Below are 24910 nucleotides of genomic sequence, written 5' to 3'. Positions count from 1 at the left end.
GCCCGGAGCCTGATGCAGGGCTCAAACTCACGTGAGATCAAGACTTGTGCCGAAGTCCCTCGCTTAACCGAATGAACCACCCAGGCACCCCTTGACCCCATGTCTCTTAAAGATGGGTGAAAGGACAGTCACCAACCTTCAACTCTCACCTCCACACCAGCCTTGATTTTCCTGAGGTTTCTTGTTTGCAATTCATAATGTTTCTTGAATCTATGCCCTTATTTTTTCATAAGTTTTGGTAAATTAATCTTTTCATGTCAAATATTTCTTTTCCCTACTCTTCACTTCTCGTCCTGCTTTTCCAATTACTTGCACATGAAAGTGTCTTATTCTTGCCTCTGTGACTTTTATCCTTTCTCTTTCTATCCTTTTACCCCTTTATGTTTCATTCTGGATATTTGCTTCTGAGACCTCTAAATTTGCTAATTCTTTTCAGCAGTGTGTAAATTGCTGTTGAATCCAGTTCATTGGGTTATTAAATTCTATATTATATTTTTTAGTTACAGAATTTCCACTTGGATGTTTGTATATTTCCTACTTTTCTACTAAGGTGATCAATCTATTTATCTTCGTGAACATATTACATAATTTGATGAGCTGGCTACAATATCTGGGGTTCTTTTGGGTCCTTCTCGATTGTCCTTTGTTGCTGCTGGTTTTTGTTCGTGCTATATTGTCTTCCAGTATGTGTGATTATTTTTGTATCACATATATAATATATATATATTATATATATTATATAATATATATATAATATATATATACATACATGTATGTATGTATATATGTATATATATGTATGTATATATGTATATATATACATACATATACATATATATACATATATGCATGTATATATGTGTATATATACATATATATACATATATATGTATATATACATACATGTATGTATATATACATACATGTATGTATATATACATACATGTATATATACATATATACATACATGTATATATACATATATACATACACATATACATACATGTATATATACATACATGTATATACATGTATATACATACATACATATGTATATATGTATATGTATATACATATATACATACATGTATATATATACATATATATGTATATATATGTATATACGTATATATGTATATATATATGTATATATATATATATATATATATAAAACAATATATATAATTGTTCATAGAAACCATCTGACATCTGAGGCCTGGGATGGTGATCTCTTTTTTTAATTTTTAAAAAATGTTTTAATGTTCATTTATATTGGAGAGAGAGACAGAGACAGAGCATAAGCTCTCTATAGAAGGGCAGAGAGAGAGGGAGACAGAATCCGAGGCAGGCTCCAGGCTCCAAGCTGTCATCACAGAGCCTGACACAGCACTCGAACTCATGAACCTCAATATCACGACCTGAGCCGAAGTCGGACACAACCGACTGAGCCACCCAGATACCCCAATGGTGATCTCTTTTAACCAGAGATGATTCACTTCGTTTTCGTCTAGATACCTGGAGGCCTTGGCACTCTGGGATCACCTTAACATAATTACAGGATTTGAGACGGTTTGAAACGGAGTTTTGATCTCTGTGAGAGCTTGTCTATTATATTCACGTTTGCTTTTATTTTATTATTTTTAAGTGTTTATTTCATTAAAAACTTTTTAAATGTTTTATTTAAAAAAATTTTTAATGCTTATTTTTATTTTTGAGAGAGATAGAGACAGAATGCAAGTGGGTTAGGGGCAGAGAGAGAGGGAGACACAGAATCCAAAGCAGGCTCCAGGCTCCGAGCTGTCAGCACCAGAGCCTGATGCAGGGCTCAAAACTCATGAACTGTGAGATCACGACCTGAGCTGAAGTTGGATGCTCAACTCACTGAGCCACCCAGGCGCCCCTATTCACTTTTGCTTTTAAATTGGAGTCCTTTGGGATCCCAATCCAAAGTGAGAGTTGTTTATTGGGTTCGCTCTCTCTCTCTCTCTCTGGGGGGTTTCTGGGCTCCAGTCTCTGCTCCCCTAACTCCCCAAGGCCGCTAAAAGCACCACTCAGTCTCTTAGCTGCCTCTCAGGAAATGCCCCATCTGGAAAAGTAGTCCTAAATGTGGGCCTTACATTCCTTAATTTCTCTCTTCCCAGATCCTGGCTCAGTAGTTCTTCACCAATGTTAACTTTCCAATGATTTAAAGATTTTTAGATTTTTCTAGTTTTGCTAGTTTTCCTCGGTGGCAGAGTTGGTCAGAATTACCTAGTCACCAATACTGGAAGCCCAAACCAACCCTCCCTCTTACCTTCTTATGGAAAAAGTACTGCCATAACCGAGATTTGCTAAGAAACAAAATGGCAATGGAAATGTTAACAGTGTAACGATTACCCAAGCACCCAAACAATGAGGGGAAGTGCCTCGAAGGGAGATTCCACAAATATACAAAAACACAAGTGTAACACAGTTTAAAAAGCAACTCAAACCAACACTGATGACAAATTATGTTTCCAGAAAACTGGGAGTGTTCCAACTTTGCTCAAGAATACTTTATATCCAATGTGCAAATTCCGTATTATAGCAACCTTTGCTAGCCAAAAGCAGTTGGCTGTAAGTGAGAATAAAGGCCTGTGGAATTGAATAGCATTTGTCCATTCTGGAATTTGTTAGCTGTCAGCACCGCCAGGTTGGCTGACTCACCAGTTAGCCTCAGACCATACTTTGAGAACCACTACCTTACGAAGGAAGAGGCAACTGTTTGAAATCCTTGAACCAACAGGGGCGCCTGGCTGGCTCAGAAAGTTGAGCGTCCATCTTTGGTTCAGGTCATGATCTCATGGGTTCATGGTCTTGAGCCCCACGTCTGGCCTTGCGCTGACAGCATGGAGCCTGGTTCAGACTCTGTGTCTCCCTCTCTCTCCGCTCCTCCTCCACTTTCTCTCTCTTTCTCAAAAATAAACATCGAAATTCTTGACCCAAGTCTTACTTGAATGGCCTTCATTAAGTTTCTATCTTGAGATCTCTTTCTCTGATTGGGTTACAATGGAATGGATTAGTGCCTACCAGACAACTCTCAGGAAATAGCCCTAGATAATAACACATTTGGAGAAACGCTAATCTGGTTCCTTAACCACCCGGAGCCTCAGTTTCCTCATTTTTAAAATGGGAATAATTATGTTGTCCATGTCATAGGTATTTGGGTTTTTTTTTTTTTATTTTTGGTATTCGGGAGTTTGAAATGAAATAGTGAATATAAAAGTCTTAACCCAGTACATGGCACACAGGTAAGCATTGTCTCATGAGTTTTTTTGGAAGACGATGCTCTGGCAGGGTTGTTTTGGGGCTGGACAGGGGCCGCAGGTCCTTTAAGAGCAATGAAGGGAAACCAGGGATGGGTAACTAAGTATTCTGTTGAGATTGCCACGTTGGACTGGGTAGGGGCCTGGGTGTGGCATAGTTCCACATGGTGCCTACACGGATATTAGAATCTTTATGACTGAGTAACACAAGCTAAAGCTTAAAACTAAGGAGTTAGTTGTGGGTCTTAGGATGAAATCACGGCGCGCAGAGCCTGATAAGTTTCTGGAAACTGTAATTTTCTCATGTCTGCTATGTTTCCTCCTCTTCCATGCTTTTCAATTATTGGCTCCTCAGCACTCTGTGTCTCCGCCCCATGGGCCTAAATGTTTTTATCTGCTTTATTTCATTTAGTGTTCTTATATTAACCTCATGTTTCGCGGGAGAAAGTGGAGGCTCAGAGAGGTTAAGTAAGTAATTTGTTGTCTGGCTTAAGGGCTGGCTCTCTGAACACAGCATATTACTTTTAGGGTTGTTGAATTTGAGAGTTGATACTCCAAATGGCTGTTGGATTCATTCATTCAACAAATATTTAGTGAGCAATGACCACAGGGGATTCAAAAATGAGTACGAGACTACAGCTACAATGAAACGGCCACATTTATTGAGTGTTAATTCCGTCTCTGGTGCTTTGCATATGTCAGTTCATTAAACTGTTGTAACCCCCCTTCGAGAAGAGTATTGACATCCTTATTTTGTAGATGAGGGGGCTGAGACTCAGGGACTTGCCCGAGGCCACACAGCCAGTAAGTGGCAGTGCTCAGGACCTCTAACTTGCAAGTTTGTCTTCTTTTTCGGAAATGAAAATCTCACTTTTTTACTTTTAAAATAAAAATAACTTTTTTTTTTTTAAAGATTTCATCTTGTAAGCAATCACTACATCCAACATGGGGCTCGAACCCACAACGCCAAGATCAAGAGTCGCATGCCCCACAGACCGAGCCAGCCAGGTGCCCCTGTGAAGTAAAAGGAATCTATACTCAAACAAGTTAAACAACATGAGTGATGATTTTCTCACAAAACTCGACAAAACAGAGTGTTTATAATCACTGATCATTTTTTTTGCCAGTGTATTTAATATGTGAAAATATTATATTTCGAAATTGTTTCTTTTATTATTTTTCCCATTTTGTTTACAGCTGTATTGAGATATATTTCACGTACCATCAACTTCACCCATTTAAAGTATATAGTTCAGTGGGTTTTGGTACACAGTATTTCAGAGTTGTGCAGCCATCATTACAATCTAACCAAAACTTTTTCAACACCCGGAAAGAAACATATACCCACTGGCTGTGCATCTCCCTTCCCCTACTCTGCTACCCCTCTGCCCCCGGCTAGGTATTTTTCTTCCCTTAAGTTTATTTATTTATTTTGAGGGAGAGAAAGAGAGAGCACAAGCAGGTGAGGGGCAGAGAGAAGGAGAGACAGAATCCCAGACAGGCTCGGGGCCATCAGCAAGAGCCCACTGTGTGGCTGGGACTCAGGAACTGTGAGATCAAGGATCAGCTGAGCTGAGATCAAGGATCAGTAGCCTAACCAACTGAGCCACCCAGGGCCCCCGGGCTAGTTAGTTATCTTTATGTGTTTATTGGCCACTAATGACTTGATGTCTGTTTACTTTGGATTACGGGTTTTTTAATTGATTAGAGACGGTCTGTATTTATCATGAAGATTAACCATCTGTTTACCATGCATATTGCAATATTTTAAAGCTATTTTCTCAACTTGTTCTACTTTGTTGGTGGCATCCCTTTCCTGACGGATGTTTAAACATCTTTCACTTTTTAAAGTAATTTATTGATTTTGACTCATTAGAAACGTTTTCCCTCCTCCAATTATAAAGCTTTCCCCGGTATCCCCTTCTGGTCTTTTGTAGTATTGTGTGGTTTGCCTAAGGTTTCAATCTATCTTGGGCTTAGTTGGAGATAGAATAACAATATCTTACCAAACGCTACTGATCGGAAAAGTCACTTTGATCAAAAGATAGTACGAGTGCCTACAACCAGGGTTGACTTTGTGTCTTCGGTTTTGGTTTCCTGTTTGCTACCGTGGTCTTGCAATTCCTTAACAATTTTGAACAAGGGGCCCGGCGCCTTCACGTTGCCCTGGACCCCGCAAACTATGCATGGGCCCAGTTTACAAGTCCCGGGCCCTGTCCTAAGAAGCGCTGGCTATCTTTAAAAGGAATGAGAAGCCACATTGGTTTACTTAATTTTCACGGCAGTTCTGTTGAGTAGCTGCTAGCTGTTCTCGTTTTCCTCTCTCTTCTCCAAATGGGGCGATGGAGGCAGGGAGATTAAATAAGGCCACAGAGCCAGGAAGCTACAGCAAAGGGGTTCGAGGCCGGCACCGGTCTAAGCCAGAGCCGGGCCCGCGTCCCTTCACCCCCGCAGGCCGGTGCAACCTGGCGGTGAAGCTGGGAGCGCGCGGGGCCGGGCGTCGCGAGCACCGCGGCCGCTCCTAGGCCGGCGCGGGACCCCGCCTTCTTCCCGCCACGGCGCGCGCGAGTGCCCGGCGCGCGCTCGTCTGGCGGGCGGGCACTCGCGCGCGCAGCGGTTGTGTTGCCTGCGAGTTTCCCAAGTTCACACAGGCCCTGGGTTGGCATGGCAACCAGGCAACCTGTTCCAGAGCCGCCTGCCTTCTCCGCACATGCCGCTGCCACCGCCGGAGCCGGGGCCAGAGCCTATCCCAGGATGCACCGCGCCAGCCCCGTCCCCAGTGGGCCGCCATGTTGTCGGAGTGAAAGGTAAGGGGGAGCGAGAGCGCCGGAGAGAGAAGATCGGGGGGCTGAAATCCATCTTCATCCTACCGCTCCGCCCGTGAGTATCCGCACCCCGCCGGCCCCAAACGCTGCTCCGGACCCCCAGCGAGCGGGTTGTCCCTTTGTATTGGTGTTTGAGAGCGGCTGTAGGGGTGAGAAGGGCTTTGGAAAAGCCGCCCGGGGCCCTGGCTGAGGCTTCTCACTCGCTGTTCCTCGTACATGTTTTGGAGTCAGCAGCAAGGCCCCTATTGTTATCAAAGGAGGGAGGGGGTGGGGAGCGGGGTCGAAGCGAGGAAAATGCCGGGGGTTTAGGCCCGGGCCGTGGGCATAGCCGTGCCTGTACCTTTCTGCTGGGCCCTGTTGGAGCCTCCGAAGATTGATGTTGCCATTCGGGTTGCTTTTTTTGATGGGTTTGCGAAGCCGCGAGTCTTCTGTGTGGCCATGAAGTGTAATTCTGGGCCACCCTGGATTTCTTCGACTTCTTGAGCTTCCGTGGCCGCGTCGAAGCAGGAGGAACAATAAATCGCTTTAGAAGCAGCCTTGGCCCCTCGTCTACAGGCGAGACCCACCATGGGGGGAACTTTGCGAGCCTTAAATGTGGAGAAGTGGCGATCAGGAAGTTTCAGATCGCTTTTTAGTCTCCTGGGTGCTTGTGGCCTTTTGTCTCCGTGAGAGCTTGGGTTTTGGTGGGTTCTTCCTCTTTGAGCCTCCCAGGGTTGGCGAGTGTCTGCCTTAACTCGAAGAGGGGCTCACCCCTCGGTAGTAGGAAAACAGATACGCACTACCAGATAGTTTTAGTGCTCACGAACGTTCTTGGTAAACAGACATCGTTTGTTATCCTTGTCGTACCACTCCCACGTCAAGTGAGGAATAAGCTCCTGGAACTTTTTCCCCCCACTGTAGCACCCCCTCCAACCCCCCCCCCCCCGCGCGCGTACACACACACACACACACACACACACACACACACACGGGAGAGAGACCCGGTGTTAGGGAAGGTTTTAGCCTCCCCATAGCTTGAAGAATTGTTATTCATTGTCTAATGGAGAGAACACTGTTTTTAGTTGTCGATAATCCAATCCGTTCACTTCCTGCTCTTCGTGGGATTAAGGATGAGAGTGGAGAGAGGGTTTTTCGGGGTTGTGTTTTTAAAGTCAGCCGCTTCTGAAACAATAGACATGTAGCTTTCGCGTTTTGTGTGTTTTATGAAAACACAAAAACCCACCAAAACAAGCCTACTCCCGAGATATGTGGCTCCCAGTGCACGTTTAGTAAACAAAATAAACATTTTGACTCGTTGCTAATTTTAACTTCATAAAACACTCGCTGGGGCTGTTGATTGTTTATTTGGACCTTGGGGAAATACTCACTGGATTTTGAACTTTGAATTAGTATTTTGCCTTAGCCACAATGGAATGCATTTTGTCCAAGGCCACATCTTTTTGAAGTTGGGTTTGAAGTTTAGTTTGGGTTTGAAATGAACTGCTTTAAAGTAAATTTATGATCACAGAATTTTTTGTTTTCAGTGTGGCAAAAAAGAAAAAAATCAACAAAAACCACCTTTTATACTACTAAGTATTTTAGTTTTTTTTTTTTTTTTAAGAAAAGGTGAGCTTTTGAGAGATCAAACCGTATTCCTTTGCTTGAAATAAAATCTATTAGGGATATTAAAAAAAGACACTTCGGTGTGAACAGTTTGAAAACTTCGGAAGAGTATAGAATCAGCACTTCTAGTTGCTTACAGTATTTTTATAATGTGCTATAACTCTAAAAGGCATCAGCAGTTTAAATGTTTTATAATATTTAAGTGACTGATTTCTTAATTTTTGTGCTGTAGTTGCCAAGAGATTACACAACTAGCCAAGACACATGTTAACTGCTTAGGTATTTGCTCACTTTCAAACTGTGCCTTCTGCCAGGTTTTCTCTTGTTTGAGAAACTGCCTTGCCTCGTTAGGTAAAGCAGGAAGTCTTAGGGCATACAGATAGCTTTACAAAAGCCAATTGTTTTGTTTGAACTGTTTTGGAGGAACTCCTCCCCCTCCCCAACCCCTTGTTAGAACTTAGTTGTGTTTCAGAGGTAACCCTTTTTCATATGGAAATTCCTTGTTAGAGATGTATTGTGGCAAATCTTTTATTTCAGTTAAAGATTGCGTTTGCTATTTTAGGAATCCTCTTAGAGACTGGAGCTTCATTGCCTTCACTGGTGGTAACGAATTCCTGGGGTCTCAGCATGGTGACTTTAAATTTACCAAAAACTTTTCTATAATTTTATTCTGATTAAAAAAACAACAAACAAACAAACAAACAAAACACATTTGTGAGTCTTAGAGAAAGGATTTCTTCCAATTTCTAGGTGAGGAAACAGGCTCCGAGAGGTTGCTAATTTAGTGGTAAAACTTGAGTTTTGGGACTCCTGGCTTACCCTAGAATAGACTATTAGATTGATAGTCTCTTGTAGAAGAAAACTAACATGGCAGTGACTTGGTTGATGAATAGTAACCAGACCTATTGTGGTGATCATTTTGAAATATATGTAAATATCCAATTATTATGTTGTACACCTGGAAACTAATACAGTGCTCTGTGTCAGTAATACGTCTATAAAAAAAAGTGCAGTTAATTCATTTGAGAATCAAATGGGAAGGTATTAGCCTGGTTGTCACTTTGCAATAGCCTATGGTGAACACAGCTATGATTTTCTGGTTTTGGTACTTAAGCATGAACACGATTCTATTCAAGAAAGCACAAACTGTAGTCTAGAAAGCTAGGCTCCCCACTACCCTGGTAAAGTTCTGATGGATTAGAATTGTTAACTGAAACTAGGCATTTCCAAGTTAAGCTTTGAACAAATTACAAATTCTGTTGTGTCTCTGGCTTCAAAACATGAATTGTGAGAAGCACATGCTTTATCAGGAGGTTAATTCTATAAAGAAATAACTTAATAGATTTTTCATAAATCTTGTAAACCTGTTTTTGAGACGTTACAGTTGAGCTTGGTAGAGAGAAGGCATGTGCAGCAGTGGGACTATTAAATTGATAGTTTTGAAATTAGACTCCAGTGACTATAGGCAGGGGTAGTCTAATAGGTTACTGATTACTTTGTGGCAATTTTTTAAGCACCCACAGTTTGACAGATGTTCTCTCTTGTGTACAAATGTAGCTTTTGGTTTTAAGAACCTAAATAGTAATGTTTCATAGTAACATTTCAGAGATTCTTTGTTCCTTCCAGGGAGGAGTTGTTGCAAGTGAGAGATAGAGTATCTGAAAGGGGCTGACAAAAGTAAGCTTGAGCACAAAACATTTATTTATTTATAGATTTTATTTTGTTTTATTAAAAAAATTTTTTTTTAATGTTTATTTTTGGGAGACAGAGAGACAGGGTGGGGGAAGGGCAGAGAGGGAGGGAGACACAGAATCTGAAGCAGGGTCCAGGCTCCGAAGCTGTCCGCTCAGAGCCGGATGTGGGGCTCAAACCCACTAAATGCGAGATCATGACCTGGGCTGAAGTTGGATGCTCAACTGACTGAGCCACCCAGGAGCCCCTATAGATTTTATTTTTTAAATTATCTCCACATCCACTGCTCGAACCCACAACCTCGAGATCAAGAGTTGCATGCTGCACCGACTGAGCCAGCCAGGTGCCCCCAAAACAGATTTAGGTTTGAGTCCCTCCTCTGCAACTCACTAGCTGAGTGGCCTTGGGCACATCCCATAACTTTTCTGTCCTTTAGTGTTTTCATTTGTAAAATAGGGCTGATATGATACTCTCTGCATTGTGTTTGCCATTCAGTTATTATTGAGGTATCTGTTTTTTTACAGTGAGATCTATACTAGTAAAGTGTTTGAATTTGGTTTGGTCTCATCCTATTTTTAAGGGAATAATGATGTGATTACAACTGTAAATTATTGGTAAAAAATTTTGATCCCCCCCCCCCTGCCCCGCACCATTCAACAGCAGGTAAAGTGGTTCAGGCTAAGAACATCCTGTTGCTGTGCTTGGTCAGGGGGTTCTTACTGTTTCTTCAAGGAGCATCCTATGAATATATTAAACATTTTAAAGGGTCTTTTCAAATTTTAGGCAGTCTGAGTCATTGCTAATTATATGCTAGGTTTGGATTTTTGTTTGGTTTATTGGCTTTTGTCTGCTCCATTTGTAAAATGATATTTTGTAGAGCTCTTGTTCATTGAAGAAGTATCTGTCCCAGTTGGCTTATGCTGTAAATAAGGTGGGTAGAGGAGCCATTGATTAGAGTCCAATTCTATATCGTTGTGTTTGGTAGCAACGTAGGGCTTCCCTGAAGTTGCCGTACTGAACTCTGATCTCAATACCTTGTCAGATTGCCTGCCACCAACCAACTTACGTTTATTTCCACATGTGCACATATTCAGCAACTTATAAACAGAGGTTTCAGTTTGGCAAAATTGTGTGTGTATGTTCTAAAACATTTAGCTGCTTGGTAGAAATTGGTTGTAGATGTGGTTTCGCAAAAGACATGGGGCTCCCATTTTTGTTTTATCAAAGCAAATATGTTAAATTATGTACATCAAATTATGTTCTGAAAAATGCAGACTTTGAACGCTTGTAACCTCTTTGTCCTTAGGTGTTGGTGGAATGAGCGTTGCATGTGTCTTGAAGAGAAAGGCAGTGCTTTGGCAGGACTCTTTCAGCCCCCACCTGAAACATCACCCTCAAGAAGCAGCTAATCCCAACATGCCTGTTGTTTTGACATCTGGAACAGGGTCGCAGGCGCAGCCACAACCAGCTGCAAATCAGGCTCTTGCAGCTGGGACACACTCCAGCCCTGTCCCAGGATCCATAGGAGTTGCAGGCCGTTCCCAAGACGACGCTATGGTGGACTACTTCTTTCAGAGGCAGCATGGTGAGCAGCTTGGGGGAGGAGGAAGTGGTGGAGGCGGCTATAATAATAGCAAACATCGATGGCCTACTGGGGATAACATTCATGCAGAACATCAGGTAAAAAAAAGTTCACTATTTCAGCTTTGAAACTCTTTTTTAATCTCTGTCCACTCAGGATATCTGCTTTCAGTGAATGTCTTTAAAAGCCTAACTGCTAATTTCATTTGGTCCCAACTTAACAGTCACTTGTTTTAAGGGATGAATGTTGTGATGTTGTCACTGGATCATTTATCATTCTGGTGCTGAAGAGGTAACAACCAGTTCATTTAAGAAAAGACCTCAGATTGTTTTGATGTACACGTTACATTTTCGAGTACGCTTTTTTTTTCAGTTCTTTTTTTCATGTTTATTTATTTTTTTCAACGTTTATTTATTTTTGGGACAGAGAGAGACAGAGCATGAACGGGGGAGGGGCACAGAGAGAGGGAGACACAGAATCGGAAACAGGCTCCAGGCTCTGAGCCATCAGCCCAGAGCCTGACGCGGGGCTCGAACTCCCGGACCGCGAGATCGTGACCTGGCTGAAGTCGGACACTTAACCGACTGCGCCACCCAGGCGCCCCTCATGTTTATTTTTGAGAGAGAGAGCGCGTGCACACGTGCACGAGTGGGGGAGGGGCAGAGAGAGAGGGAGACACAGGCTCTAAGCTGGCAGCACAGAGTCTTGTACGGGGCTTGAACGCACGGACCGTGAGCCTGAGCCTAAGTCAGACACTTAACTGACTGAGCCACCTAGGTGCCCCTCAGGTACACTTTTTAAACAAATAATATTTTTTCTCCTTTGACATATATTCTTTTTTCTTTTTAAGTTCCTTTATTTCTTTTGAGAGAGAGAGAGAGAGCGCACAAGCCAGGGAGAGAGAGAGAAGGGGGGAGAGAGAATCCCAAGTAGCCTTCGCACTGTCAGCTCAGAGCTGGGTCTCGAACCCACGAACTGTGAGATTATGACCTGAGCAGAAATCAGGAGTCAGGCGTTTAACTGACTGAATGACCCAGGCGTATTTGGCCTGTTAAAGGATGTGTCCATATTTTCAAAGCCTTTTCTGTTGGGCGTGGGTGACTTTTGTTTTTAAGATGTTACAGTTGAAAGTAGGAAGTTGATAACAAATTAGCTGCTCAAGTGAAATTTATTTGAAATGGAACTGGTATATTTAATGTTTTGTGTGAGAGGAGTGGTTGTGGCTTTTAGGTTTCAGCCATCTTTGTCCTCTTGTTGTAAGTGCTTGGCTTCATTTGGTGAATTTTAACATGCTTACTTTTAGTAATCCAAAACCACAGCTGGAATCACAGCGTTATTTTGCTGAGAAGAGAGTTCAGCTTGATCTAGGTTTCCTAACTTCCTGATAGTGACGAAAGGCTTAGAATGTTTTAATCAGGCTATTCTTTGAAATAGGATATAGGTTGAATTTGCAGAGGTTCATTTTATATTGCCAGTGTCTTGAGTACTGACTAGCAAAAGGAACTTTCAGCCTTTCGCTAGGTCCCTGCTGCTTCTGTTCTGCCTTAGAAGTAAATCAGGCACAAGCACACTTGCAAATCTGAATTCTCATTGCGCTTTGCCTGACCCTTCAAAAAAGGCAGCCCATGTGCCATGGTTCTTTATCATACTAGAAATGAAGAGGTGGGATTTATCTTCTTCTTCACGAGATTTATCGAGCATGTTGATGATACGTCTCTGGTTTATTGGAACTGTCGTATATATCAGTGCTGCTTCAAAAGCACATACTATGTGTAAGTGAGGGACACTAAGAAGTCAGACACGTGGGAGCTTCTTGTGCACTTGGGACACTTTTTGTCTTTAAGGCAGTGTATTTGCTATTTGCTTGGAGTCTTGTGGGTGGGAATCAGATTTTACTCATCTCACTATCCTATTCCCTAGAATTCGGCGTATAATAAAGCTTCAGAGGAGATTTACTGATTGCGTGAGTCCTTACTTCTTTGGCTTTAAAATAAAATAGGAGTGGGGAGCCTGGGTGGCTCAGTTGGTTAAGCGTCTGACTTTGGCTCCGGTCATGATCTCGTGGTTCATGGGTTCGAGCCCCATACCGGGCCCTCTGCTGTCGGCGTAGAGCCTGCCTCGGATCCTCTGCCCTCCTCTCTTTCTACTCCTCCCCTGCTCGTTCTTTCTCTCAAATAAATAAATAAATTTTGAAATAAAATTGGAGAAAAAAGACATTGTCACAAAGAGAAGGGCTTTGAATGCCAATGCTAAGATTTAGTTCAGTGGGCTGCAGGGTTTTTGAGTGTGTATGTATGGAGTGGTGTTTGGGAAGATTGAGTTGGCAGTGAGAGATGGGAGTGGGGAAGGGTTGAGACTAACTGGACAGCTACTCTCACAGCCCTGGTGTGAACAATGGTCAAGAACGTATGGGACTGAGAAATACAGAGTTTGGTGACTGAATTAGAAATCTTAGGTCTGTGGGAAAATGAAGTAATAGAGGAAAAGGAATAGAGACAGTATCTGGTTTGGGGACAAGATAATTAAATTTGGTAATACACCTGTTGAGTTTGAGATGTAGGCAGCTGTACATGTGGGGAGACCAAAGTAGGGGGTGTTTGGTTTGGATGGTATCTGTGTAGGGGGCAAAAGTGAAGGGACTGTAATCTTTGCTTTATTTGGCTAGACACTGTTTAGAAATCATAAACGTTGGTTTTAAAAATCTCTATTATAGATCTTATGTTGGCTTTCCTAATGATAGTCCATTGGGTAAAAGCTTAAAGGAGAATCAAGGTGCTTGCCTGTCTTGTGTAGTTGGGAAAATCAAACTCTGGGTTAGTTTTTGGCAAAACTCTAAGATCTAAAAATCTGGCTGTGCTGTGCAAGTCAGCAAGCGTTTACTGAAGGCTTAGTCTGGGCTGTGTCTTATGCTAGGCCTTATCATAAGGAATCATATCTGATTGAGCAGTTTTATCCAGGTCGATTAGCAAACTAGAGTTAACATTGAACGGCAAAACCTGTTCCATACCCTGGGGACCTAAACCAGTGAACCAGCTTGGAATTGGCATTCGTCACAACACAATTCTGTTGGGCCAGACGCATGATACAGCGAACAGCGTCGGAGAAACTCAGGGTAGTTGGTGTGTTGTGGCTGTGGGCCGCGCACAGATTACCTCTTCTGCAGTCATCATAGTGTATTGTAATTTACTAGTTTTGGTGTTGATCTCATCTGTTGGTCTGAACTATGCCAGGGCAAAGACTGTTGGGTTTTTCATGCTGCTTTGCCTGGCAGTGTCTGTAATTTTTGTGTTGATGGTTATGAGGACGAGAAGTTCTTCAGATTTGTACTCGGGTAAAACAGTAGATCTTAGAGCGCGGCTATCCTGCTGGGAAACACCAGGTAACAGGTGAGGCAGAGTGCAGGGTAATTGAAGAGCGGGGTGGGGGGGGGGGTGAGGCTTATCTTTAGGTGGAGAATCACTGCAGTCATCAGCCAGTGTTACTGACTGGAGGAATAAAAAGGTGTTTGATCTGTCAGGTGGGAACCACTGATGGTGATAGAAACATTTACTGAGCATTTACATTATAGGCCCTGGACCATATATTATTTCCTGTAGTTACTCCTCAGGACAGTCCCATGGGGGAGGTAGTATTCTTTCTGAGAGATGAGAAACTGAAACTTAGTTACCAGGTAAACTCCGATTTTGAAATCAGGTCTTTGTTATTCCAGTTCCCATGCTCAGTCTATATTTCTGCCTCTCCCCGGGAAGAGTTCCAGCCTTAAAAACTAGACCAAACCAAACAAAGTGATTGCAACAAAGTAGCACATTCTGAGGTCAGAGAATTAAAAGCCATGATTTTGCTTGAATTCTAGAGATGATAAACTTGATATTAAGGAGAGGAGTACAAATAATGTTGACATTTTTCCTAGAATTGCAAGAGTCCTTTTTTTCCACAGGAACGGTAATGCTAAAGTCTATTTTTTTTTCAGATTTGTTTTTATTACATGCGTATTCTAAGTAGTAATTGTGGGAAACTTACCTATATTGAGACAGAATGACTTGCCAGCACATTCTGCCATAACCCTGGGCTATTATTACTGTTTGGTGGGCCTGTTTCATTAGCCTTTTTTTTTTTAAAGGCCTTTTGGCAAAATGGAACAACATTTAAGATCAGATTGGCAGAATGCTTTTATCAAAGTGAGTTGGTGAAGTAAAAGAGTATCACAGGCTATGATGCCAGTCAATAGTGTTGGAGGGAAGGAAACTATTGTGCCAGGTACTTTACGGCCATTTCTCTCATTATTACTTGCATTTATGAACAATCAGGTTTTTTCACTTAAAAAAAACCTTTCTCTTTCCTTTTGAAGTTAGGATTTTCTTGCCTGATGTAGAAATTCTCATAGTGTCTGAGTTTTCCCTTTTTTTTTTTAATTTTTTCTTTTTTTTTAACATTTATTTATTTTTGGGACAGAGAGACAGAGCATGAACGGGGGAGGGTCAGAGAGAGAGGGAGACACAGAACTGGAAGCAGGCTCCAGGCTCTGAGCCATCATCCCAGAGCCCGACGCGGGGCTCGAACTCACGGTCCGTGAGATCGTGACCTGAGCTGAAGTCGGACGCTCAACCGACTGAGCCACCCAGGCGCCCCTGAGTTTTCCTTTCTTTTAATGATGAGCTCTGTAAGCTGTGCCTAAATATGTATGTGACTTTTTTTTAATATGCAAGTTTTATTTTCTAAGTATAAACCTTAACATAATCAGCATGAGGTTCTTTAAAGGCTTAAACAACAGCTTGAGAACATGTGTTGAGGTAATATGCACTACTTAAAAAAATTTTTTTTAATGTTTATTTATTTTTGAGAGAGAGAGTGTGAGTGGGGGAGAGGCAGGGAGAGAGAGAGAGAGAGAGAGAGAGAGAGAGAGAGAGAGACACACACAGACACAGGATGTGAAGAGGCTCCAGGCACTGAGCTGTCAGCACAGAGCCTGATGTGGGGCTCCAATTCACCATCTGCGAGATCATGACCTGAGCTGAAGTCAGACGCTTAACTGACTGAGCCATCCAGGCGCCCCTATGCACTACTTTAAAAATCTTGAAAACTTTATTTAAAATGTAAAGTAATTGAATTTTAAATATTTTAAAATTTGCTTAAAATAAAATAATTTAAATTTAAAAATTAAAATGTTTAAATTAAATCTTTGAATAAATATTTAAAATTAGGTGAAACTTAGACACCATAAAAATAATTTTGAGGTGAGGAATGTGTTTAGATTTGTGTGTTTATTTTAAAAAGTTGTAGTGTGCAAACTCTTTATGGTTTGTCTTTCTACCTTAAGAATACAAACGTATTGTCACTTATTTTAATACTTAAAATTACTATATTTGGCATAGTTAGAAACTTCAGACCCCCTTCTCCCCCATTTATGGGTCAAATTGAGGTCGTTGGAGGAGAGTGAGGTTAAGAAATCTCATGAATTTTGTTTTTTGGCCTGTTAAACTTAACCACAGCAAACAAGACAATGGATGTGGATCAAGGTATTATAAAATACTAGAAAGCACATTTTTCTATGTGAGTAAATAATATTTTTAAAAAACGTTGCCTACAAAAAATTTGTGTTTTTTAACAGTGATTTTTATAACCGAAGAACTTTTATTTTGAATAGTATTAAAAGTTTCATCATGTAAAACCCAAGGTCAAGTCTTTGACTTGTGATTGTTTTATTCTCTTATTGTGAAATCTGTTTTCTCTGTAAACTGCTGTGAGGTAAAGTGGGTGATGAAATAGCAAAAAAATTTTAGGGTTGACCAATTGAACTGTGTGGCCTCTGAACTGGATTTTAAGGAACAGAGGTGGGGAGTTCTACTTTGGGTGAAAAGAAATTGAGAGGATGGGGAACCTGGGTGACTCAGTCAGTTAAGCCTCCTACTTTGGCTTAGGTCATGATCTCATAGTTCGTGAGTTCAAGCCCTGTGTCGGGCTCTGTGCTGACAGCTCAGAGCCTGGAGCCTGCTTCAGATTCTGTGTCTCTGTCTCTCTGTGCCCCTCCCCTGTCCATTCTCTCTCTCTCTCTCTCTCTCTCTCTCTCTCTCTCTCTCTCTCTCTCTCTCTCTCTCAAAAATAAATAAACTTACAAGATTTTAAGAAATTTAGAGGCCAACTCAACAGATCCTTTTCACCTTTGCTAGTAGTCTTTTGGCACTAGGATATATCAGTGTCCACCATAGATTGACAGTTAGTCGGTGGGAGATAATTCTAGATAGCCTGGCAGAATTCAATGGGTGAACCTTCTCTTTGACTCTGTATCTCTTTTCTTTCACTTGGTGTTGTCATCTTCTGTTGGTATCTTGACACTTACCCTTGATATGTCTGTCCATGGTCTCCAGTGTCTGTTAGTTAATCCTTACATTTGTAATTAACAATATTGTGTTAAACTAGGAGGGATGTCAAGTATTCCTCATACTGAGAATCTCCTCGTTCCCTGGAGATCTTTTTCTAGTGTCCCTGCCAAATGATTGTGCTAGATTATGAGCCTCTTGTCTTTTTGGGTAGATTGCTTAGATGTTTCAGCATTTGGGCCGTTGCCATTGAACAGCATCCCCTAAAGCTGAGTAGTCTGTGCTTTCATATCTTGAAGCCTTTTTCATTATATTTGGAGTTCACAAAGACTCAACGTGTTATGTACACAAAGGATCCCCTTCTTTCACTAGAACTATTTTCCATTTTTAAGAATTGGGTTCCAGTGTAAAACAAAACAAAACAGCATTCAGTCAGTTGCTCTTTACTAATACGGTGTGTGGTACTTGATTGTATGTGCCCCCTAGGTGGCAACTTGCAGAAGTTTGTGACACATCTTTACTTTGTTTTGTTTCAGAAGATGTTTGGAGTGGAATTAGGGGGAAAAAAATACATAAGATAGGTGGTAATGAGATGTAACCGTGGGGAAACTAAGGGTATGTCAGCAAAATGAAGGGGGTAATTTTAGAATTTATAAATATGTACCAGACTGGTGAGTTACAGAATTTGCTCTGGGTGTCCTTGTGGCCAAAGAAAAGAGGGAAATGTGGCAAATTATGAGACTCTTCGTAAGAGAAAACCACAGCAGTTATTCAGGAAGAGATTTCAGTTTCAGATGTGTTGGAAGTGTTTTGTAAAGTAATGTGGTGATACTGGTTTTCAGTGCACTTTTCTGTTGCTGCACAAGAGTGACACATCTTTTGTGTGTGTGTGTCCATTTTCTCTGAGGCAACGGCATTTACCGAATACTTTCTATAGGTTGAGCCTGATTACAGAGTTATGCTTTTGGGTACTGTGGAAAAAATACTTAAAAAAAAGTTCTAGCGCTTGCTTAGAATCTATCCGTTCTAGGGAGTGGCTTAACGTTCATAGAGGAACATAGGCCTGCCAATTAATACACTTCCAAGGGCGTAGTTAGTGCTGAGGATAGGGTAAGTAACTTTTTTGTTTTTTGGTTGAGGAATTTCTGGCCCTCTTTGCTTTGTCTTTTACGTTCAGTTTCTTCGTCTTTGGAATCTGGTTAGGAGCCATGGTGAGAGTGTGGCTTTGGCTCAGTGGACTGCTTTGGCAGTTTGCGCCCTGCCTGTTACTGTTTTGAGAAGTGATGGTCAGCGACTGGCATTAGATTGGGTGAGTTTACTGTTTGGAAATTGGACTGAACACCTTGGGCCTGAAGGGTGTACCTGGCATTGGCGATAAAGTCTGCAGTTGAAGAGTTACTGGACCTATTGCAGAGGAACGCTCTTCCATGTCTTTTCCATGTCATATTTTTGGAGAACTGTGGATTTTAAAGTGCCTTAGTAATGGTTTCAGAAGACTTGGTCTATTTAATGCCCTCAGTAAGTGCTCTTTTATGGTTAAAGTACCCTTCTTAGTGTTTTTATGAATCTCATCGGGAAAATTCTTAGGTTTGTGGAAATTGAGGGCCCTAAAGATTTTTTTATAACTGCTTTATTGATACATAATTCATTCATTTACGGTGTACAATTCATTGGTTTTTAATGTATTCACAGAGTTGTCCAGCCATTATCACAGTTTTAGAACATTTTCAGCACTCCAAAAAACTATATCCAGTAACTTTCACTTCCAGTCCTTGGCAGCCGCCAGTCTACTTTCTGTGTCTGTGGATTTGTTGGTTCTGAACAGTTCATGTAAATGGAGTCCTACAATGTGTAGTCCTTTGTGACTGGCTTCTTTCACTTACCATCATGATTGATTTATTATTTATTATTAACATTTTTTCCTAATGTTTATTTTTGAGAGTGAGAGAGAGCGACAGAGCGCAAGCGGGGGAGGGGCAGAGGGAGAGGGAGACACAGAATCCAAAGCAGGCTCCATGCTCCGAGCTGTCGGCACAGAGCCCAGTATGGGCTCTCACAACCTGTGAGATCGTACCCTGAGCTGAAGTCAGCCGCTTAATCAACTGAGCCACCCAGGTGCCCCTAGCGTCATGTTTTTAAAAATTTTTTTTTTTTAATGTTTATTTATTTTTGGGGGGGACAGAGACAGACAGAGCATGAACGGGGGAGGGGCAGAGAGAGGGAGACACAGAATCGGAAGCAGGCTCCAGGCTCCGAGCCATCAGCCCAGGGCCCGATGCGGGGCTCGAACTCACGGACTGCGAGATCGTGACCTGAGCTGAAGTCGGACGCTTAACCGACTGAATCACCCAGGCGCCCCCCTAGCGTCATGTTTTAAAGGTCCTTCCATGTTACAGCGTGTATCAGGACCTCATTTCTTTTTATTGCTTAATAATAATGCATTATATAGGGATACACACCACATTTTATTTATCCATTTGTCGATTGATGGAGAAGTTTTTGTATACAAGTTTTTGTCTGGATTATGCTTTCATTCCTTTTGGGTACCTAAAGATTTATTAAACGTTTCTTTTCATGTTTAATTTTGAGAGAGAGAGAGCACGCGCCCACGCGTGTGAGCCGGGGAGGGGCAGAGAGAGAGGGAGACACAGCATCTGAAGCTGGCTCCAGGGTCTGAGCTGTCATCATGGAGCCTGACATGGGGCTCGAACTCACAAATTGTGAGATCATGACCTGAGCCCAAGTTGGAGGCTCAACCGACTGAGCCACCCAGGCGCCCCTGGGTACCTAAAGACTTTTAAAAGGGCATAAGTTTCACATGTACAGATACAGAAATAATGGGAATTTTTTTCACTGATGCCAGTACTTTTATTTATTTAATTTAAACATTTTCATTTATTGATTTATTTTTAAGGTGGTTTTACCTTTTTAAAAAAATTTTTTTAAAGTTTATTTATTTTGTGTGTGTGTGTGAGAGAGAGTGTAGGTGCAGGGGAGAGGCAGAGAGAGAGAGAGAGAGAGAGAGAGAGAGAGAGAGAGAGAGAATCCCAAGCAGGCCCCAAGCTGTCAGCATAGAGCCCCATGGGAGGCTCAGTCCCACAATCCATGAAATTATGACCTGAGCTAAAATCAAGAGTTGGACGTTTAACTGACTGAGCCAGCCAGGTGCCCCAAGGTAGTTTTACCTCTTAAAAAAATTTTATTTATTTATTTATTTAGAGCATGTGCACGCACAGCTGGGCAGGGGCAGAGGGAGAGGGAGACAGAGGATTCCAAGCAGGCTCTGTGCTGTCACTGCCATAGTCTGATGCGGGGCTTGAAGCCATGAACCATAAGACCACAACCTGAGCCGAAGTCAGATGCTTAACCAACTGAGCCATCCAGGCGCGCCCGTGGTTTTACCTTTTTAATGACTGATTCAGACCCAGGATCTGAATCACAAATTCCAGATGTCTGGTGGCACTTTTCTGTAGGCCTGTTTTTTTTGTTTTTTGTTTTTTGTTTTTTTTAATGTAAGCTCTAGGCCCAGTAAGAGTCAAGAATTGCATGCTTTACCAATTGAGTCAGCCAGACACCCCTGTATTTTTTTTTTATAACTTTTAAATTTTAATTTTTTATGGAAGTATAGTTGACATATTAGTTTCAGGTATATAACATAGTGAGTTGACATAAACATGAAGTGATCACCACGATAAGTCTAGTTACCATTTGTCATACAAACTTACTACACTATTATTGACTGTTCTGTATATGACCCTTTACTGTGCCATGACTTACTTGTCTCATAACTGGAAATTTATACCTCTGAATCCCCTTCACTTCTTTGCCTATCCTCTACCCCATCCCCCCACCACCTTGTTCTCTGTATTTGAGTCTGTTTCTGCTTTGTTTTGTTGGTTCACTTGTTTTGTTCTTTAGATTCCACCTATAAGTGAAATTGTACTGTGTTTGTCTTTTCCTGTACCATTTATTTCATTTAGCAGAATACTCTCTGGGACCACCCATGTTGTCACAGATGGAAAGGTTTCACTTTTTCGTTTGTGGCTAAGTAATATTCCGTTGTAAATATATGCACAACATCTTTATTAATACCTGCATCTATCAGTGAACACTTAGGTTGCTTCCATATCTTGGCTATTGTAAATAATGCTGTAGTGAACATATGGGTGCATATATCTTTTCGAAATAGTGTTTTATTTTCTTTGGATAGATACTGACAAGTGGAATTGTTGGATTGTATGGAATTCCTAGTTTTAATTTTTTTGAGGAACCTCCATACTGTTTTCCATAGTGGCTGTACCACTTTACATTCCCACCAACTATGCACAAGGATTCCCTTTTCTCCACAACCTCAGCAACACTTGTTACTTGTCTTTTTTTTTTTTTAATTTTTAAAGTATTTATTTATTTAAAGTTGATGCACTTGAGAGAGAGAGAGAGAGAGAGAGGGAGAGGAAGGGAGGGGCAGAGAGAATTCTAAGCAGGCTTCTGCTGTTGGTGCAGAGCCTGATGCGGGGCTTGATTTTATGAACTGTGAGATCATGGCCTGAGCTGAAATCAAGAGTCAGATGCTTAACTGACTGTGCCACTTATGCACCCCACTTCTTGTCTTTTTGATATTGGCCATTCTGACAGGTGTGAGGGAGTATCTCACTGTGGTTTTGATTTACATTTCTGTGATGATTAATAATGTTGAGCATCTTTTCATGTGTTAGTTGGCCATCTGTTTGTCTTTTGGAAAAATGTCTCTCCAGGTCCTCTGCATTTTTAAATCAGATAATTTGTCTTTTTGGTGGTGAGTCGTATGAGGTCTTCATATATTTTTGGATGTTAACTTCTTATTAGTTATATCATTTGCAAATATTACCTCCCATTCAGTAGGTTGCCTTTTCATTTTGTTGATGGTTTCCTTTAATATGAAAACGTTGTTTTAGTTGAATGTAGTCCTGATTGTTTATTTTTGTGTTTTTTTTTTTTTTTTCTTTTTGCCTTTGCCTGAGGAGATAGATCCAAAAATACATGCTGAGACTCATGTCTGAGAGTTTACTGTGCCTTTGTTTTCTTTTAGGAGTTTTATGGTTTGAGCTTTTACATTTAGGTCTTTAATCCATTTGAGTTTTTTGTTCTGTATGGTATAAGAAAGTGGTCCAGTTTCATATTTTCGCCTGTAGTTGTCCAGTTTTCTCAACATGATTTATCAAAGAGACTATCTTTTTCCCCATTGTATATTCTTGCTTCCTTTGTTATAGAGTAATCGACCATGTGTGTGTGGATTCATTTCTGGGCTCTCTAGTCTCCATTGATCTGTGTCTTTTTGTACCAGTGTCATACTGTTTTGATTACTATAGCTTTGCAGTATAGTTTGAAATCTGGGAGCATACCTCCAGCTGCTTTGTGCTTTCTCAAGATTGCTTTGGCTATTTGGTGGTGGTGGTTTTTTTGTTTGTTTGTTGGTTGGTTGGTTCTGTACACATTTTAGGATTAATTTAGTTTTGTGAAAAATGTTCTTGATATTTTGATAGGGATTGCATTCAATCTGTAGGTTGTTTTGGGTATGTAGACATTTTAAACAATATTCTTCCATTCTGTGAGCATAGTATACTTTTCTATTTATTTGTGTCATCTTCAATTTTTTTTATCAGGTCTTACAGTGTTCAGAGTACAGCTCTTTTACCTCCTTGGTTAAGTTTATTTCTAGGTGTTTTATGATTTTTGATGCAATTGTAAATGAAATAAAAAAAAATATTTGAGAGGGAGTGTGAGCATGAGTGGGAAAGGGGCAGAGAGAAAGGGAGAGAGAGAGTGCCAAGCAGGCTCAGATCATGAACTGAGCCAAAATCAAGAGTCAGATGCCTGACTGAGCCGCCCAGGCTTCCTGAGCTTGTTTTCTTAATTTCTCTTTGTCATAGTTCCTTGTTAATGAATAGAAATGCAACAGATTTCTGTATGTTAATTTTGTATCCTGCACCTTTACTGAATTCATTTATTTTAATAGTTTTTTGGTGGATTCTTTAGGGTCTTTTCTGTAATAGTATCATGTCATCTGCAAGTAGTGACAGTTTATTTCCTTCTTAGCAATTTGGATGTCTTTTATTTCTTTTTCTTACCTCCTGTGGCTAGGGCTTCCAGTTCTGTGTTGAATAAAAGTGGCGAGAATGGGTATCTTTGTCTTGTTCCTGATCACAGCGGAAAAGCTTTCAGCTTTTCACCCTAAAGTATGATATGATGTTAGCTGTGGGTTTGTCATAAATGACCTTTATCACATTGAAGTATGTTTCCTCTATACCCGTTTTGTTGAGACTTTTTGTCATACGTGTGTCAGTGCTTTTTAGAAATAAGCTTGGGAGGGTTAGTTTATTTACAACTTTACACCATGGATTTGGAATTTTTCTTTTTTTTTTAATTTTATTTTTTTAAATTTACATCCGAGTTAGTTAGCATACAGTGCAACAGTGATTTCAGGAGTAGATTCCTTAATGCCCCTTACCCATTTAGCCCATCCCCCCTCCCACAACCCCTCCAGCAACCCTCTGTTTGTTCTCCATATTTGAGTCTCTTCTGTTTTGTCCCCCTTCCTGTTTTTATATTATTTTTGTTTCCCTTCCCGTATGTTCATCTGTTTTGTCTCTTAAAGTCCTCATATGAGTGAAGTCATATGATATTTTGTCTTTCTCTGACTAATTTCGTTTAGCTGGATTTGGAATTTTTCTAAGCAATAAGTTTTACTGAAACTGATAGTACCTTTCTTCTCTATGAAGTGTTTTCAGGTTAACAGCATAAATAAATTTGTTTACAACCCTGGGAAGAGGTGTACTTAAATTATAGAGAACAGGTGTTTTCAGGTAACTGTATTATTTAGATGTCACGAATATACAATCAGTTGATCCACTAATGAAATATCACTTTTCTCTGTTAAAGGAAGTTCCCTAAGGACTTTAACAAGGGAACAGTTCATTAACCTAATTCTAGGTATTGTATGTATTTAAAAGCACCATACCTGCTGTTAATTAAAAAATGTTCTTTAATTTGCTAGGAATTTATTGATTCAAATTGTTCTTTTTTCCCCAGTTGGCCAAATTAAGGAGATCCTACTTGTATGTGTCAGAAGCCCAGTAAAATGCAAACCAATGAAATTAATATATTGTTCTTTCTATGAAAAAAGTTTCATGAACTAAGGAAGAAATTATAAACAAATTTTTTTCCAGATGAGAATTTCAGTGAGTGTCTACTCAAATGAGTGCTAAAGATGGGGCTGTGGCGTGTTTGGGTAACACAAATCAGATGAGACTCATTGTGTGTGTGTGTGTGTGTGTGTGTGTGTGTGTGTGTATTTCATTTTATTAAAAAAATTTAAAAAAATGTTTGTCTTTGAGAGACACAGAGAGATAGAGCTCAAGCAGGGAAGGGCAGAGAGAGAGGGAGACACAGAATCTGAAGCAGGCTCCAGGCTCCGAGCTGTCAGCACAGAGCCTGACGCACAAACTGTGATGTCATGATCTGAGCCGAAGTTGGACGGTCAACCAACTGAGCCACCGAGGCGCCCCATTTTATTTTTTTGAGTAATCTCTAAATGCAACTTGAACTCACGACCCCAAGATCAAGAGTTGC

General features: G+C 40.9%; 1 protein-coding gene across 23 annotated transcripts in view; it reads left to right on the top strand.

Annotated features, from left to right (window-relative positions):
- The first annotated feature begins 5902 nt into the window (after window positions 1-5902).
- PUM1 (pumilio RNA binding family member 1) overlaps window positions 5903-24910 on the top strand; it is a 132936-nt gene continuing 113928 nt past the window's right edge. For 6 of the 23 annotated variants that reach the window (XM_045035443.1, XM_019836543.3, XM_045035430.1 and 3 more), the window contains exons 1-2: window positions 5904-6091; window positions 10710-11083. In XM_045035443.1, coding sequence (XP_044891378.1) covers window positions 5995-6091; window positions 10710-11083 — 471 coding nt within the window. In that variant the 5' untranslated portion in view covers window positions 5904-5994. Of the gene's footprint in view, window positions 6165-10709; window positions 11084-24910 lie in introns of those variants that run through there. The other 17 variants (XM_019836549.3, XM_019836548.3, XM_019836546.3 and 14 more) reach the window with 7 other exon arrangements.

The sequence above is a fragment of the Felis catus genome, chromosome C1 (assembly GCF_018350175.1).
Source record: "Felis catus isolate Fca126 chromosome C1, F.catus_Fca126_mat1.0, whole genome shotgun sequence".
NCBI classification, from domain to species: Eukaryota; Metazoa; Chordata; class Mammalia; order Carnivora; family Felidae; genus Felis; species Felis catus.
This window is presented reverse-complemented; position numbering and strand designations above follow the sequence as displayed.